We start from the raw sequence: 18,772 nt of genomic DNA, 5'->3' as shown, positions 1-18,772 counted from the left end.
TTGCACAATCTGGATGTTGTTCGCGCTCTAAAATTCTATTTAGATGCTACAAAGGATTTTAGACAAACATCTTCCTTGTTTGTTGTTTATTCAGGTAAAAGGAGAGGTCAAAAAGCAACTTCTACCTCTCTCTCTTTTTGGATTAAAAGCATCATCAGATTGGCTTACGAGACTGCCGGACGGCAGCCTCCCGAAAGAATCACAGCTCATTCCACTAGGGCTGTGGCTTCCACATGGGCCTTCAAGAACGAGGCTTCTGTTGATCAGATATGTAGGGCAGCGACTTGGTCTTCACTGCACACTTTTACCAAATTTTACAAGTTTGATACTTTTGCTTCTTCTGAGGCTATTTTTGGGAGAAAGGTTTTGCAAGCCGTGGTGCCTTCCATTTAGGTGACCTGATTTGCTCCCTCCCTTCATCCGTGTCCTAAAGCTTTGGTATTGGTTCCCACAAGTAAGGATGACGCCGTGGACCGGACACACCTATGTTGGAGAAAACAGAATTTATGTTTACCTGATAAATTTCTTTCTCCAACGGTGTGTCCGGTCCACGGCCCGCCCTGGTTTTTTAATCAGGTCTGATAATTTATTTTCTTTAACTACAGTCACCACGGTACCATATGGTTTCTCCTATGCTATTATTCCTCCTTAACGTCGGTCGAATGACTGGGGTAGGCGGAGCCTAGGAGGGATCATGTGACCAGCTTTGCTGGGCTCTTTGCCATTTCCTGTTGGGGAAGAGAATATCCCACAAGTAAGGATGACGCCGTGGACCGGACACACCGTTGGAGAAAGAAATTTATCAGGTAAACATAAATTCTGTTTTCAGTACTGCAGTTAATATACTGTTTAATATTATACACCTTAGATTCATCCTGGGATCTAAATTTATCTCCAAGTATAATGTAGGAGCAGGTTTTACATCTCCCACTACCACACCTATGAAATCCTGTTTTTTTACTCAACCAATTTATTTTACTTTCTGTGGGTAGCATAGAAGGAGATAACATATTCCCTAATGTTCTTGACTTTCTACTTACATAATTAAGACCTGAGTCTATAATTTCACTCATGATGTTGTCTGTTCTTAAAATGGGTAATGCATTCCTAATTATATTACAAATTTGACTGTACTCTTAACTATAGGTAGTAATAAAAAAAAGGTTTTCTATAATACTTTTTAGTTGTTTTCTTATTGTTCTTTTTGTATTTCAATATGGAACTCCTGGCCATATTATTAACCTGTTTCTTTGCACTTTCTAACTGTGCTGCATTGTATCCTCTTTTAAGAAACATCTGTGTAATTTCATCAGAGTTTCTATTATAGTCATCTATTGAGGTGCAATTTCTCTTTACCCTCATATATTGACTTTTAGGTATAGCCTTTATGGTATGGCCTGGATGACAAGACCTCGCATTGAGAATATTATTACCCGCTGTTGGTTTTCTATATAAACTCACTGTAATATCAGTATTTGATTCATTGGTTTTAAGCATCACATCATCACATCCAAATATGAAATGGATGATCTTGAAAACTCCATGGTAAAATCCAAATTCATATTAGTGTATTTGATATATTTCAAAAATTCTTGCAAATCATTAAGGTCATCAGATTCCCACACGAACAGCAGGTCATCTATATATCTGCCGTAGTAGCGTATATTGTCCCTGAAGGGGTTTCCATCTCCAAAGACGTGGAACAGCTCCCACCAGCCTAAATATAGGTTGGCATATGTAGGAGCGAATTTCGCTCCCATGGCTGTTCCACGCCTTTGGAGATAGAACTCACCCTCGAACAAAAAGAAATTATGAATCAAAAGGTACTCTATAGATCTCATGATAAACTCTTTAACATTGTTCTCATAACCTGAATATCTCTCCAGAAAGAAACTAATAGCCTGTAGTCCCTGCTGGTGTGGAATAGAGGTGTATAAAGACACCACATCCACTGTGAGAAAACAATAGGAATGTTGCCAACCAACCTTTTCCACCTGGGTAATTAAATCCGTAGTGTCACTTATGTAACTTTTGAGATTTTTAACCAATGGCTGTAGATATGTATCCACTATTTCACTCAAAGGTTCATTTAAAGAATCAATGCCCACAATTATGGGACGTCCTGGAGGTGAAATAAGATCTTTGTGAACCTTTGGTAAATAGTGGAATATAGCCGCTACAGGGTGATCCACTCTAAGGTATTCTGCATTCTTATCTGTAATTACTCCATTGTTAACTGCGCTATCCACTATCAGGGGACGCCCCATAATAGTTACAGGTAATGGTCAATGTGCAATATAACAAGACCAGGCTATATGTGATTGGTTACAAATTCTTCAGTGAGGGGACGCCCCATAATAGTTACAGGTAATGGTCAATGTGCAATATAACAAGACCAGGCTATATGTGATTGGTTACAAATTCTTCAGTGAGGGGACGCCCCATAATAGTTACAGGTAATGGTCATTGTGCAATATAACAAGACCAGGCTATATGTGATTGGTTACAAATTCTTCAGTGAGGGGACGCCCCATAATAGTTACAGGTAATGGTCATTGTGCAATATAACAAGACCAGGCTATATGTGATTGGTTACAAATTCTTCAGTGAGGGAACGCCCCATAATAGTTACAGGTAATGGTCATTGTGCAATATAAAAAGACCAGGCTATATGTGATTGGTTACAAGTTCTTCAGTGAGGGAACGCCCCATAATAGTTACAGGTAATGGTCATTGTGCAATATAACTAGACCAGGCTATATGTGATTGGTTACAAATTCTTCAGTGAGGGGACGCCCCATAATAGTTACAGGTAATGGTCAATGTGCAATATAACAAGACCAGGCTATATGTGATTGGTTACAAATTCTTCAGTGAGGGGACGCCCCATAATAGTTACAGGTAATGGTCAATGTGCAATATAACAAGACCAGGCTATATGTGATTGGTTACAAATTCTTCAGTGAGGGAACGCCCCATAATAGTTACAGGTAATGGTCATTGTGCAATATAACAAGACCAGGCTATATGTGATTGGTTACAAGTTCTTCAGTGAGGGAACGCCCCATAATAGTTACAGGTAATGGTCAATGTGCAATATAACAAGACCAGGCTATATGTGATTGGTTACAAGTTCTTCAGTGAGGGAACGCCCCATAATAGTTACAGGTAATGGTCATTGTGCAATATAACAAGACCAGGCTATATGTGATTGGTTACGATTTCTTGTTCTCAGGTTTTCCAGTGGTTGTACCGGAGGAGTTAGAGATTAAGACAGAAGAGTCTGACATGGAGTATAATGCGACCACTATAAAGCGTGAAACTGGTACATTTACTGCTGATGGTGAGAGACTTCTAATCTCAATTTTAGATTCAGATGTGACTGGAATATACTTGTTCTTTTTTTCTGATATCGTGTAAAAATAGAAGAAGTAAACCGTTTTTTGTGGTATTTTGTGCCTCAGCATTATTATAACGCTGTCAAATCCAAGTGAGTTTCCCCTTTAATGAATAAAATCTTAAAGTGATAGTAAATTATACATTATTGCAAAACGTCATTAAAACTAACTATAATAAATAGACCTTGAGATCACTGTTTTGGATTCCAAGGAAGTAGCCAAAAGCTTTTTACTAAATAAAGTAAAAATCCACCCTTAAAGGGACATATTACCCATATGCTCAATTATGTAACTTTAAAAAGCTGACAAGAAAATCAGCTGAACATCTTTATGTAAAAAAGGAAGGTATTTAACTTCAAAATTTCTTTGGGCTTACAATAGTAAGTGCTCTGTGAACAGTTAACCTTCAGCTATTGTCAGCTGCAACTTGAAAAGAAAAAAAAAAACAGCCAATCAGATTTATCAGTACTGATGCTACACTTTGCTTTACTGTGATCTCATGAGATTTCACAAAAATATTGCGAGATTTTGTAGTAAACTTCCTTAAACCTAGAAGGGAAATAACATGACTGGAACTAGCATCCTGATTGGCTGCGTAAAGTCACTTTACAATTGTTGCTACTGAAGAACGTTTACCCATGATTCAAACCTATTGAAGGTTTTATAAACCATATTATGGCTCATCATTACATAATTTAAACCCACAAAACATGCAGAAAGCATCTAATATAACAGTTGATCTTTCTTTACTAGTTAGAGTTCTTGGTTCAACTCGCGCGTATTAGCTTTACTTTTATTTTTTATAGGTGTTTAAAAAACTCATTGGAATGTGTCCTCACATGGTTAGAATTATCCTTATGAGAACGGTAAAGTGACATTACAGTAGATTTAAGTGTAGTAAAAGTACACACCTGTTGAGGGAGCTCTTCACTTGAGAAGTCTCAGCTAGTGCTGGGATATCATTTAAATATACGACTTTTCTAAGTGGATATAATATGAATCACTTCTCACACTTAAAGGGACAGTAAACACTCTGAGATGGTAATGATAAATCATACATATAAAAAAACTACAGTATACTTTCATTATTTATTTTGTCCCCTTTTCCTTTAATTCCATTCTGAAATTGTGAGCTTTTCAGTTCCTGTTAGAAATGCAAGTGCAGAACATGGTTCTATTCCACACAGCGATTGGCTGCAAACTTGAGTGACCTATTTATAACTGTCCCTAATTGGCCACAGCAGAGAAGGTAACCTAAGTTACAAGATGGCAGCTCCCATTGTTTTATAGACACTAAAACTTTACACTTATTTTGTCACTATTTAAACAGCTAATGAAACTTTAAACAATACATCTACATGTTATTCTCAGACTAATCTTTTCTTTTAATGCATCTTTCTATCTAGCATTTATTTAGTGTTTACTGTCCCTTTAACATAATGAGTTTTCATCCCTTTTTTTACAGGTTTTTCACTGATTGCACCAGAGAACGTAAATGTGAAGTCAGAGAAGGAGGAGTCAGATACTAAGGCTTCTATTTAACAAGGTCTGGCGGACCTGATCCGACAATGGGGATCAGGTCCGCCAGACCTCGCTGAATACGGAGAGCAATACGCTCTCCGTATTCAGCATTGCACCAGCAGCTCACAAGAGCTGCTGGTGCAACGCCGCCCCCTGCAGACTTAAACACTTGAGGTCCAGAATCGGGCGGAACGTGCCCTCCTTCTTTGGAACCACAAAAAGATTTGAATAGTACCCTAGACCCTTTTCTGCTAGGAGTACTGGTACGATAACGAGAGAGGAGAGAAGTGCTGAAGATCGGAGTAGTCTCTTATGGAGGGTACGGGAGGTAAGGGAGCTTTCCTACCACAGGATAAGAAGGCTAAGCGATCTACTTTTTGTAGAGGCCCAGCACCAGCAGCCCGCCGCAAAAGTGGACCAGTCCAAGGGAACTTGGAAGCCGACTCATTCTTGGAACAAGTCTAAGCAGAGCAAGAAGCCCCGCCGAGACAAAATCGGGATGAAGGGGCGGCCCCCATGACCGGTCTCCGGACCAAGTAGGGGGCAGATTATCTCTCTTCTCAGATGCCTGGTTACAGGACTTTCAGGACCCTTGGGTTCTGGAGGTTGTTGTCCAGGATTACAGGATAGGGTTCAGATCCCATCCGCCCAGGGGCAGATTCCTCCTGTCCAACCTGTCTTCAAGACCAGAGAAGAGAGAGGCCTTTCTAGAGTGTGTGAGGGATCTCTCCTCTCTCGTTATCGTACCAGTACTCCTAGCAGAAAAGGGTCTAGGGTACTATTCAAATCTTTTTGTGGTTCCAAAGAAGGAGGGCACATTCCGCCCGATTCTGGACCTCAAGTGTTTAAACAAGTTTCTGAGTGTTCCATCATTCAAAATGGAAATGATCAGATCTATAAAGCCCCTAGTTCAAGAGGGACAGTTCATGACAACTATAGAATTGAAGGACGCTTACCTTCATGTGCCAATCCACAGGGACCACTTCAAGTTCCTAAGATTTGTGTTTCTGGACCAACACTTCCAGTTTGTGGCCCTCCCCTTTGGTCTGGTGACGGCCCCAAGAGTCTTCACAAAGCTTCTGGGGGTGCTACTTGCGGTGGCCAGAGCCAGAGGCATTGCTGTGGCGCCCTACCTGGATCACATCCTAGTCCAGGCGCCGTTGCTCAGTCTCGCAGACGATCATTTGAGGACCCGTCTTCTTTTGCTCTGGTCTCACAACTGGAAGATCAACTCAGGAAAGAGTTCAAAGCAACAGGGTGGAGTTCCTAGGCACGATAATAGACTCTATGTCCATGAAAATATTTCTCACAGACCTTCGACGCAGGAAGATTGCGTCCTATTGTCTTGCCCTTCAGTCATCCGCAAGCCCCTCGGTGGCTCAGTGTATGGAGGTGATCGGACTCATGGTTTCCAGCATAGACGTCATTCCATTCACCAGGTTCCTTTCTCAGACCTCTTCAATTGTGCATGTTGAGACAATGGAACGGTGATCATTCAGATCTATCACAGCGGATATCCATGGATGTGCGGACTCGGATCTCCTTCTCTTGGTGGATCTACCCGGAGCAACTGTCCATGGGGACATCCTTCTTGAGACCGTCCTGGGAGATTGTGACCACGGACATGAGTCTGGCAGGATGGGGAGCTGTTTAGGGTCCCGGGAGGAGTCTCTTCTTCCGATAAATATTCTGGAACTCTACAATGCTCTGAAGGCATGGCCTCCTCTGGGGTTGTTCAGCTTTATCAGATTCCAGACCGACAACATTACCTCGGTGGCTTACATCAACCATCAGGGGGGTAAGAGGAGCTCCCTAGCCATGAGGGAGGTGTCTCGGATTTTGTAGTGGGCAGAGTCCCACAGCTGCTTGCTCTTAGCGATTCACATTCCAGGTGTGGACAACTGGGAAGCAGACTTTCTCAGCAGGCAATCCTTTCATCCCGGGAAATGGTCTCTTCATCCCAAATTGTTTGCGAAGATTTGTCTCAGGTGGGGAACACCGGAGATCAATTTAATGGCGTCCAGACTCTATTGCAAGCTACCCCGATACAGGTCAAGGTCCATGGATCCCCAGGCAGAGCTGATAGATGCATTAGCTTACATTTTTCACCGTTACCACTTCTACCTCGTGTAGTGGCACGCATCAAACAGGAGCGAGCTTCGGCCATTCTGATAGCTCCATCGTGGCCGCGGAGGACGTGGTTTGCAGATCTGGTGGGGATCTCAAAATCAAAATCTCGATTCTCTGAGTCTGACTGCGTGCAGATTGAACGCCTAGTCTTGGCCAAGAGAGGCTTTTCAGAAAGTGTGATTGATATTCTAATTCAGGCAAGGAAGCCAATCACTTGTTGCATCTACCATAAGGTGTGGAGGACTTACTTGTCCTGGTGTGAGAAGCATGGATATCCTTGGCATAAGGTGAAGGTATCGAGGATCCAGGATTCTGTCCTTTCTCCAAGACGGTTTGGAGAAGGGTCTTGCCGCAAGTTCCTTAAAGGGACAGATTTTGGCATTATCAGCCTTGTTGCATAGGAGACTCGCTGAGCTCCCTGACATCCAATCTTTTATTCATGCTCTGTCTAGAATCAGGCCTGTCTTTAGACATTCCGCTTCCCAATGGAGCTTAAACTTGGTCCTTAAGGTATTACAGAGGGTTTTCGTTTGAGCCTATGCATTCCGTTGACATTAAGATTCTGTCCTGGAAGGTTCTCTTCCTGTTGGCCATTGCGTCGGCACGCAGAGTATCTGAACTGGCTGCCTTGCAATATGAGCCTCCTTATCTGGTTTTTCATACGGATAAGGCTGTGCTTTGCACTGGTTTGGGGTTTCTTCCCAAGGTGGTGTCTAACCGTAACATCAATCAGGAAATAGTTGTTCCTTCTTTGTGTCCTAACCCTTCTTCTTCTAAGGAGAGGTTGCTTCATAACCTGGATGTGGTTCATGCCTTAAAGTTCTATCTTCAGACTACAAAGGATTTCAGACAGTCTACATCTCTTTTTGTGGTGTATTCAGGGAAGCGCAAGGGGCAGAAGGCCTCTTCTACTTCTTTGTCCTTTTGGTTGAGGAGCTTGATTCGCTTGGCCTATGAGACAGAGGGACATAAGCCTCCTCAGGCCTTTAAGAATGAGGCCTCTATGGAGCAAACTTGTAAGGCGGCTACCTGGTCCTCCACATTGACATTTTTACTTCTGCAGAAGCTGTTTTTGGGAGAAAGGTTTTGCAGGCTGTGGTGCCCTCAGATTAGGGTGCGCCTTTTACCCTCCCGGTTTCATTCAGTGTCCTCTAGAGCTTGGGTATATGTTCCCAACAGTAATGAATGAAGCCGTGGACTCTCCTCCCCTTTAGATGGAAAACATAAATTATGCTTACCTGATAATTTCATTTCCATTGAGGGGAGGAGAGTCCACAGCTCCCGCCCGTATCTCCGATGGGCGGACCTAAATTTAATTCATCTTCTGGCACCATTTATAACCTGATATTTCTCCTACGGTTCCTTGTTTCCTCGGCAGAATGACTGGGGGATGAGGAAAGTGGGGGAGGTATTTAAGTCTTTGGCTGGGGTGTCTTTGCCTCCTCCTGGTGGCCAGGTTCTTAATTCCCAACAGCAACTTTCTAATTTACTCCTTTTATCAATTTTTCTTCATTCTCTTGCTATTTTTTATTTGAAAAAGCAGGAATCTAAGCTAAGGAGCCAGCCCATTTTTGATTAAGCCACCAATCAGCAAGCGCAACTCAGGTGGTGAACCAAAAATGGGCCAGCTCCTAAGCTTATCATTCTTGCTTTTAAAATAAAGATAGCAAGAGAATGAAGAAAAATTGATAATAGGAGTAAATTAGAAAGTTCTAAATCATGAAAGAAAACATTTGGGTGTGTTATAATCATTGACCAGCAGGAATTGGGGGTTTGGAGACCAGATTTATAGTAGTTCCATATTTCAGCAATGATGATATATTTATCTCTGGTATCTCGCTTAAAGGGATAGAATGGTAAAAAAATGAAATGTGCTTGGGTACATTTCAATCTGAAATATAAGCATTACATATGTGTGTCTTACTGTTCTTCAGTGGCATACACACATATCCTGTGAGGGCCGTGCACTAGTATTCAAACACCATGCTGGCTCAGTGAGTCAGCAATGGCTTGTATGACACAAATTATGTTTTTAGAAGCAATATACATTACATTCAGCTCTCTGAGCAGGCATGGACTTTGATTATTGGTGCACAGGCCCTCACAGCATATGTGCGTATGCGGCAGAAAAACTGTAGTAACTTTTACTAGAAGCATTTTTGCTAATGGAAGTTTATTGCACAAATGCTTCTATTTACAATTGCATTTTTGAGCTTTCTATCCCTTTTAATGCAGTGTTTCCCAACCTCGGTCCTCAAGTACCCCCAACAGGCCTGGTTTTCATTATAGCTGAACCAGAGTACAGGTGAAGAAATCAGCTGATCAGTAACCAACCTGCTCTCATCCATCAGCTGATTAGTTCACCTGTGCTCTGGTTCAGCTATAATGAAAACCAGGACTGTGGGGGGTAATTGAGGACCGCAGTTGGGAAACAACATATTCCTCATAAATTAGCAGGTCAGAGACTCCTTCACCGCATGTCAGCAGTAGGACTTGGCTTTTGAGGAGCTGACAAACCAGCTGGACTTTTATTTGGTAGCGATATCGCTGGATCTGAGGGGGTAGTAGTTTCTAATATTTATTTAAATCTAAACATTAGCCCAAAAGTTATAGGCCACAGTGCAGGTCCAACTCATGATAAACACTGCTGTGGTCAGCACCAGATCTCCAATGCCTCATACTAGATTTTTTCTTTCTTTTGATCAGTACAAAATAAAACACACATCAGCAGGAGCGGAGCTTGAGCTCATTGTGTCTAACTCTCTATTAATGAAAATGAACTGACTTAAAGGGACATTATACACTAGATTTTTCTTTGCATAAATGTTTTGTAGATGTGTAGATGATCTATTTATATAGCCCATACAGTTTTGTTTTAAAAATGTATAGTATAGTATAGTTTTGCTTATTTTTAAATAACATTGCTCTGATTTTCAGACTCCTAACCAAGCCCTAAAGTTTTAGGATAATACCGACGTATACCTACTCCAGCTTGCTCCTGGTTGGGTAAAGAGTCTTTTCATATGCAGAGGGAGGGGAGTGTCTGCTTTTTCACACTTGCAGTGGGTGTTCCAGCTATCTGTTTAATAGAGCTAAACTGGAAGCTTCTTAGTAAGTTTTTAAACGGTTTTATACTGGATATTTAAATCAGTATCTGTGCATATGACTCTTTATAGTGTCTAGTTATATGAAAATTGGTGTATACTGTCCCTTTAAGCAGGAAGGGGATTTTTACCAACTCCAGAGGTCAGAGGTCTTCTACCGATCATATGGTTCTACAGTGGTGTGAAAAAAACATATTTAAAATCATAATTAAATCTTCCAAGCTCACAAAACATCTGTAAATTTAAGTTCTCGTTCTGACTTACAAAGTGGGATATACGTTTTTGGTTGGGAATAATCATGTACCAGTGATGCAGCATAGCTGTATAAAGCTGACAAGAAAATATCACCTGAACATCTCTATGTAAAAAAGGAAGATATTTTACCTCAAAATGTCCTAAGTATTCACATCCCACTGTAAAGAGACTTTAAGCAGCCAGTCAGGATGTTTGTCCAAGGACCTGCTAGGGAGTGTGCATCTGGCATGTGCAGGCACAGTCATGTTATTTACCTATTCAGTTGAACTAAGTTCTGTGAAATCTCATGAGATCACACCAGCTGAAGTATAACTGTTTACACAGCACTTACTCTTGTGAGCTGAAGAAATTGTGAGGTAAAGATGTTCAGGTGATATTTTCTTGTCAGCTTTTTACAGTTATGCTGCATCAGTTTCAAGTTATTTAGCATATGAGTATTATGTCCCTTTAATGACGTTTTTGCCTTTGAATTACATTGAGTATTTACAATTACAATTGGGATATATTAATGTGAGTATCTGTTGTCATTTATATGTGAGTTTTTTATTTTCTTATTTATAGGTTTTCCACTGGTCCCACCTCAGAGTACAACGGTGAAGTCGGACGAAGAGGAGCCAGACACTGAGGTTTATGTTACCACAATAAAGACTGAAAACGTAACCTCCACAACTAACGGTGAGAAACATTTGATATTATTGTGTGACTATAATGTTCTTAGCAATGATTGTAAAATTGTGTGTCCAGATTATTTACCGAAAAAATACTATATACTCCATGACAGGGGCGTATTAAGGCATAGGTCAACAAGGGCGGTGCCTAGGTCGGCAACTTTTGGGGGCGGCACTTGCCCCGGCCACTGCACTGACTGTGTAGCTATTTTACTTTAAATTTCAATAAAATGTTAGTTGGGCTGCGGCATTGTAAACACACTGCTTTGTAGCCTCATAATTTATTTTGCTCATGTTTCTAGTCTAGTAATTTACATGTGCACATTTTCTCACACAGACTCAGAGACATCACCCCCGGTGAGTAATAGAAACGTGTATGTCCCCTCCCACCGGCTCATTGTGAGTGCAGGAAACTCCAGTGAACTCTGTGGAGAGCAGATCCCAAAGTCTCCCTGCAGTGCCTGCACAGCCCCTGCGCACTCTGCAAAAGATCTGTTTCTTTCTGTAACAGTGCTGGAACCAGCCCCCAACAGCAGCCTGCTGAGCTCCTGTAGCTACACGATGACCGGGTGAACTCTCCTGTCAGTTCAATCTCCCCCTCCTCCTCTCTTCCTGAGTGCGGCACTAACAGCCTCTCTACACTGGTCTGGCAAAAAGACAGTAAATCACAGTGAGATGGACATGGGGGCTGCTGACTTAATATATGTATGCTGTTAATGGCAGATGTTTATTTGATGTGTGCTGCTGTGCAGCCTGGGCCAAGTGCTCCCAGCCTTCCTCCCTTGTTTATTTAAGTTGCTCATCACATCTGATTTTATTGTGATGTGTGTGTGCCCTTTAAAGATATAAAAGAATAAATGTTTAGGAAGCTCTATTCAAAAGTATGACAGGAGAGGGAAAGAATATCTCACTGTGCAATTTTCATCTCTCTCAAAATAAATACAAAGAAAGAAAAAAAAAAAATATATATATACCAGTATTTTAGGATACTATTGCAGGTGACTAATATTCCATAGCCACATTAATGTCAATGATAGAAGGACATATGTTTATAAAAAGAAAAATTAATATATGTACCTGTCAAGCAGATATAATAAGTATTTAAAAAGCATAACAAATCATTTCATAGACTAAATAGATCAATGCAGATTTTATCTGAATAAAAGAAATTAGGTGGGTGCAAAAAGTCCTCAGTCCAAACGTTAGTAGTAGGTGCCAGAGACAAGGGTTCCACACCCAATCAGAGGTGCACTTACTTGATGTACCCTCAATCAATATGAGGTAAGTAGATAGTATCAGTCAGGCGCACCCAGAGTATGGATCAAAGTGTCTGTAGGTCACGGAATCTTCAAGTGCCACTGCTTGTGAAGACAGAAACTTCCAATTTGGCCCTCAATAAACTCTCCCTCCGTCCGTAAACAGGCCGTTAAGTTCACAGATATGGAGAAAAAACACAAGCCAGAAGAGGCTAATAGTGTTATACCGTTTATTATAGCCAAAATACAGATAGTTATTCAACTCACAATGTTTGACCTCAATACTATGAGGTATCTATATAGCGTAGAAAAAATGTTTCTCCTAATGAGGATCACAAAATTCACAAGCCAGCAATATTCCAGTATATCAGTGGTGTACAATGAAATAGAAATTTAAAAACATCCGAACCAAAAATGTGACAACTTAAAACGATCCCTATCAAGGGGAGGCCTTCAGCCTCTTAACTTTTAATAACATAAACCTATGTGTGTGTGTGTGTGTGTGTGTATATATATATATATATATATATATATATATATATATATATATATAGTATATATATATATATATATATATATATATATATATATAGGGCTGGTCTGTATGGATGTGTGTGTGTATGCATATCTGTTTGTTTGTGTGTTTTAGTGTGTCTATCAACCCCCCTGAGTGAATGCAAGCCCTGGTGAAAAAGACATAAAAAATTAAAATGTTACACCCTGTCCAGTGTATATAGGAGTCTCTGATTCGCTCATGGTTATCACATGATACAGAGGGTAGAGAATGCTACGGTGAGGACAGGAGGGGGAGTGAGATCCGTGCCCAGTGTAAACAGTGAGGGAGAAACGGACTAGGGCAGGTGAGGGGATTGTAATTGAACTGCATTATCAATTACACAGACAGCTCCAGCATGGGGGCTGGCTATAAGCACACTAGTTAGGGAGTGTAGGAAAAAGCCTTGCTTTGTAGCTATTCGGTTCTACAAACGTATTCATATGCAGTCAGAGGACTAGAAACTTTAAAATCATTTTTAGGGGCTTTAGCAGCAAAATTGATAATAGATCTCAATTGCAAACTTTATCTTTTTGGAATACTTTATTTAAATAGCCCATATTTCTTTGAGTGTATAATGGCCCTTTAATGGTGATTGTTCTACACAAAGCCCTTCTCATACTCACCCTTTCTGGTAATAATTAGTACTGATGTGTATGACAGGTAACTGTTTGGTCTAGGTAAATTGTATTGATATTGTTTTTGGAGCATTGTTGTGTTTCTTTAGCTGATAAATAATTAGTCCCATTCCGAGCCACACTATAGTGCAAACTAGCATTATACGTTATCATACAAAATACTTTGCTGCCGCTAGTAATGTAATACTTCCTAGTCAGCCAGATACAAGCGCCCATAGTCTATTAACATAAAAAAATATCAATTTACATAGCTTGATGCATATAGCAGAATAAACTAGGGGAATATCTTGTTTGTCTATAAATCAGTCTCCTATTAGGTGACTCACAAGCATCTTACTCAAGTGTAACTCTGACTGGCAGATTAATAAAGGGATATGAAACCCCAAACCTTTCTTTTTTGATTTAGACAGAGCAAACCATTTGTAAAAAGTCTCCACTTTGTTTTGTTCCAATGATAGTCTATGCTGAAGAGATACCTAGGTAGGCAATAGTGCTTCCATCTAGTGCTGATTCGATCCACCAGTATAGCCTCTGTATCTGGGCAATCTAATATTCCAGTGTTGCCTCCCGCACTGTGGTAGCAAGGGATTCGAAGCTATTATCTAATTTACTTTCTAAGCCTTGCAATAGAGCTTGCAAGAGATTATAGGGCTACTCCACGGTAAGCTTAGTGTTGAATATTTGGTAGGATCTTTTTAATAGTGGTGTATAGTAAAGGCAGTCAGAATCCCCTCTAAGGCACTGTATAGGCAGTATGTCTTGCATATCAAAAGTGTACAAAAACAGCAGCACCACCTCTTCACAGTAAAGTTATGTATTTATTTGGGACATAACCAACAGAGTACAACAACGTTTCGGTCTACAAAACCTTAATCATGCAACATGATTAAGGTCTTATAGACCTAAGAGGTAGTGCTGCTGTTTATTGTACACTGATTGCATTTGGGTGAATACAGGACCCTGCAGCTTGCACCTGATTTGGCAGATTGGTGCTGGACACTTTGTTTGCTGTGATTACATATCAGAAGCTTATTGCTAGTTGTATATTTTGTATTCCGTTTAGCACGTAAGGTGAACGGGGTCTGTGTCTCTCCCCAGCTGCTCACTGAGTATCAGATACGGCTAGGTATATTTGCTGTAAAGAAAACCAAATCTCCCTCCTGTCATGTATGTCACAGGTTATGTTTCCAAGAAAGGGCCGTGACCAGATGGGCTGGCAAATATTGGCATCTCACTTACTGTTGCTGTTCTGCGCCGTGTTCAATTTCTGTTTCAGTCCCTCATAATATGTGGCATGGGATTCCGACTCACTGCTCTATATTGAGTTACCTGGTAATCAGAACATCACTAGTATGGAAGCGACCTGGTGCCACAATGTAGGCCGTCAAATCGGGCCTTATGGCGCAGGTGTTTTGCAGCACGTCCTATTCTGAGCCGCGAGCCATGATCGGCTGTTCAGTGAGGTTGGTGTCGGTAGTTTTAGCTCACATAAGTTTGGGCTGCAGATTAGGGGCGATTGCGATGATTATTCACCATTCTTTTAGGAATGATGCTTGGAGCTCCTGATTCAAGCATCCATCTTAGTGCTCGGTGTAACTACGCCCCCGGTGTTCCACTTTTTATTAAAGGGACAGTCAAGTCCCAAAACTTTCATGATTCAGATGGGGCATGTAATTTTAAACAACATTCCAATTTACTTTTATCACCAATTTGCTTTGTTCTCTTGGTATTCTTTGTTGAAAGCTAAACCTAGGAGGTTCATATGCTAATTTCTTAGACCTTGAAGGACACCTCTAATCTAAATGCATTTTGATAGTTTTTAACCACTAGAGGGCATTAGTTCATGTGTTTCATATAGATAACATTTAGCTCATGCATGTGAATTTACCATGGAGACAGCTGTCAAAAGAACTGAAATAAGGGGGCAGTCTGCTGAGACTTAGAAACAAAGTAATTACAGAGGTAAAATGTGTATAATAATAACTGTTGGTTATGCAAAACTGGGGAATTGGTAATTAAGGGGTTATCTATCTGTTTAAACAACAAAAATTCTGGTGTTGACTGTCCCATTAATATAAAATATTGCAACATTACAAAGGTAAATCACAAATGCATGGTCTTGTTTTCTGATAACACCATCCTTGTTTTTGTTTTTTATGCAACAACGTGTCATTCAGCACCACTTCTTTGTTATATCTATAAATAAATGTTCCAGCCCACATGACCAGAGAGAAGCGGAACATAATTAGCTGGAACTCTTTGGGAATTGTATTTACTACACCAATATTATAGGATAATACTAGACAGCACCACTACCAGCTGTACATGATGGGTTTGCTGTTCCTTGTTCGCAGGTTCACTCAAAATGTTAGCGGTTAAGACAGAGAAAGAAGTTCTGGACATTGAGAATCCTGTGACAGTGATAAAGATTGAAAATGTTACATCCACAGCGGACGGTGAGAATGTGATGTTACTTTGTAAAATAAAAACACTGGTGACGATGTGCCCCAAGGCAGAACATAGAGTGATCTGAGATGTCATCGCAGAAAATGCAGCATGTCTGCAGAAAGAACAGGAACTGTTAGCACTTTAACTTTTCAGCCCTGCTCCACATTAGGCTGTTCCTTTTTAAACAGAGCTGTTCTCTGGCTGCATTGTATATATTTTTCCTTAACACAGTGCATCCAGAGCAAAGTGCTGTTTGAAGACAACAGTCAAATATGCAGTAGTGCTGCAAAGCAGCAGTGCATTGATTGTTGTCTGGCTCTGAGATTTTTGCAAATTTACAATTACTTTTTTTGTCTGCAGCTCATTTGCAATGCAATTTTCAACTACTGCACTAGATTATACAACTTTAAATATTGCTTTATTCTCCAGTTAACCAACACATTGCAATTGATCTGGTGCTTTAGTGTAACTGACAAATTTACAATTTTATTTTATTTTAAAAATGACCTGCAGAAATTTTTTTACTAAACAAATCTCATCGCAGAAAGTGAAAAAAAGTTCTGTCCCTGGGACGATGTGTTTACGGTTAAAAAAATATACTTCAGTGGCATGAAATATATTGCAAGGACTTTATTAGAGCGTAGAACTCAAAGCACATGGTTGCTGGGCTGAAAGACGTGAGCAGAAATAAAATACAGTAGCACATCTTAATCACAAACATTCTAGCTGCCTCCTATAAGAGGAAATACATTTACCTTGTGCACAGACCATTGTCTCAGGTAGCACTCACGCTCCTTATAATGCAAACCTGTTATGTAAGTGTTCTCCCTCTCTATCCCTTCTTTGTTCTCTCCCTTTGTTTTCCTTCTTTCTCTTTTTCCTTTGTTTACTGATCTATCTATATTTTATCTATCATCTGTCTATCATCATATCTATCTATCTGCCTATATTTCTATTAATCTATCTATCATCTGTTATCTGTCTATCTCAGTGCTCGATTGTACCATGGCACCTTAAAAACGGAGCTTGGCCCCTCCGATTTCTGAGTTCAGATAGTACCACCATCCTACCAAATAGTCAGTGCTACTTTTGCTCCACAGAACAGCTCTATGCCATCAGGAGAGCAGATCCTGCTCTGCTTCTTCTCCCCTCTATATGGAGGGACCAGGCTCTTGTCTCCCCCAATAAGTGCATGTGAGAAAAATGACATTTACTCCCCCCACTGTGAGTGCACAGGAGAAGTAAGGTTTTGATTAGCCTCTCCCAACCGTGCGTCCTTGTCTTCCCCTCTGACTGTACGTGTGATGTACCTGATCTAACAAGACCTGGTGCTGCTTGTCTTCCCCTCTGACTGTACGTGTGATGTACCTGATCTAACAAGACCTGGTGCTGCTTGTCTTCCCCTCTGACTGTACGTGTGATGTACCTGATCTAACAAGAGCTAGTGCTGCTTGTCTTCCCCTCTGACTGTACTTGTGATGTACCTGATCTAACAAGACGTAGTGCCACTTGTCTTCCCCTTTTACTGTACGTGTGATGTACCTGATCTAACAAGACCTGGTGCTGCTTGTCTTCCTTTCTGACTGTACGTGTGATGTACCTGATCTAACAAGACCTGGTGCTGCTTGTCTTCCCCTCTGACTGTACGTGTGATGTACCTGATCTAACAAGACGTAGTGCCACTTGTCTTCCCCTTTTACTGTACGTGTGATGTACCTGATCTAACAAGACCTGGTGCTGCTTGTCTTCCTTTCTGACTGTACGTGTGATGTACCTGATCTAACAAGACCTGGTGCTGCTTGTCTTCCCCTCTGACTGTACGTGTGATGTACCTGATCTAACAAGACGTAGTGCCACTTGTCTTCCCCTTTTACTGTACGTGTGATGTACCTGATCTAACAAGACCTGGTGCTGCTTGTCTTCCCCTCTGACTGTACGTGTGATGTACCTGATCTAACAAGACATAGTGCCACTTGTCTTCCCCTTTTACTGTACGTGTGATGTACCTGATCTAACAAGACCTGGTGCTGTTTGTCTTCCTCTCTGACTGTACGTGTGATGTACCTGATCTAACAAGACCTGGTGCTGTTTGTCTTCCTCTCTGACTGTACGTGTGATGTACCTGATCTAACAAGACGTAGTGCCACTTGTCTTCCCCTTTTACTGTACGTGTGATGTACCTGATCTAACAAGACCTGGTGCTGCTTGTCTTCCCCTCTGAATGTACGTGTGATGTACCTGATCTAACAAGACCTGGTGCTGCTTGTCTTTCTCTCTGACTGTACGTGTGATGTACCTGATCTAACAAGACCTGGTGCTGCTTGTCTTTCTCTCTGACTGTACGTGTGATGTACCTGATCTAACAAGATCTGGTGCTGCTTGTCTTCCTCTCTGACTGTACGTGTGATGTACCTGATCTAACAAGATCTGGTGCTGCTTGTCTTCCTCTCTGACTGTACGTGTGATGTATCTGATCTAACATGATCTGGTGCTGCTTGTCTTCCCTTCTGACTGTACGTGTGATGTACCTGATCTAACAAGATCTGGTGCTGCTTGTCTTCCTCTCTGACTGTACGTGTGATGTACCTGATCTAACATGACCTGGTACTGTTTGTCTTCCTCTCTGACTGTACGTGTGATGTACCTGATCTTACGAGACCTGGTGCTGTTTGTCTTCCTCTCTGACTGTACGTGTGATGTACCTGATCTAACAAGACCTGGTGCTGTTTGTCTTCCCCTTTGACTGTACGTGTGATGTACCTGATCTAACAAGAGCTAGTGCTGTTTGTCTTCCCTTCTGA

General features: G+C 41.1%; 1 protein-coding gene across 1 annotated transcript in view; it reads left to right on the top strand.

Moving 5' to 3' along the window:
• The window catches only part of LOC128660054 (gastrula zinc finger protein XlCGF26.1), a 91,232-nt gene that overhangs the window by 24,710 nt on the left and 47,750 nt on the right, over window positions 1-18,772 (top strand). Inside the window, exons 3-5 of the mRNA XM_053713652.1 lie at window positions 3,236-3,343; window positions 10,970-11,083; window positions 15,878-15,979. Of these exons, the coding sequence (XP_053569627.1) occupies window positions 3,236-3,343; window positions 10,970-11,083; window positions 15,878-15,979 (324 nt within the window). The remainder of the gene's footprint in view (window positions 1-3,235; window positions 3,344-10,969; window positions 11,084-15,877; window positions 15,980-18,772) is intronic.

The sequence above is a fragment of the Bombina bombina genome, chromosome 5, assembly GCF_027579735.1.
Source record: "Bombina bombina isolate aBomBom1 chromosome 5, aBomBom1.pri, whole genome shotgun sequence".
Classification (NCBI taxonomy): domain Eukaryota; kingdom Metazoa; phylum Chordata; class Amphibia; order Anura; family Bombinatoridae; genus Bombina; species Bombina bombina.
The sequence above is the reverse complement of the archived record's forward strand: the minus strand, read 5'-3'. Positions and strand labels throughout refer to the sequence as shown.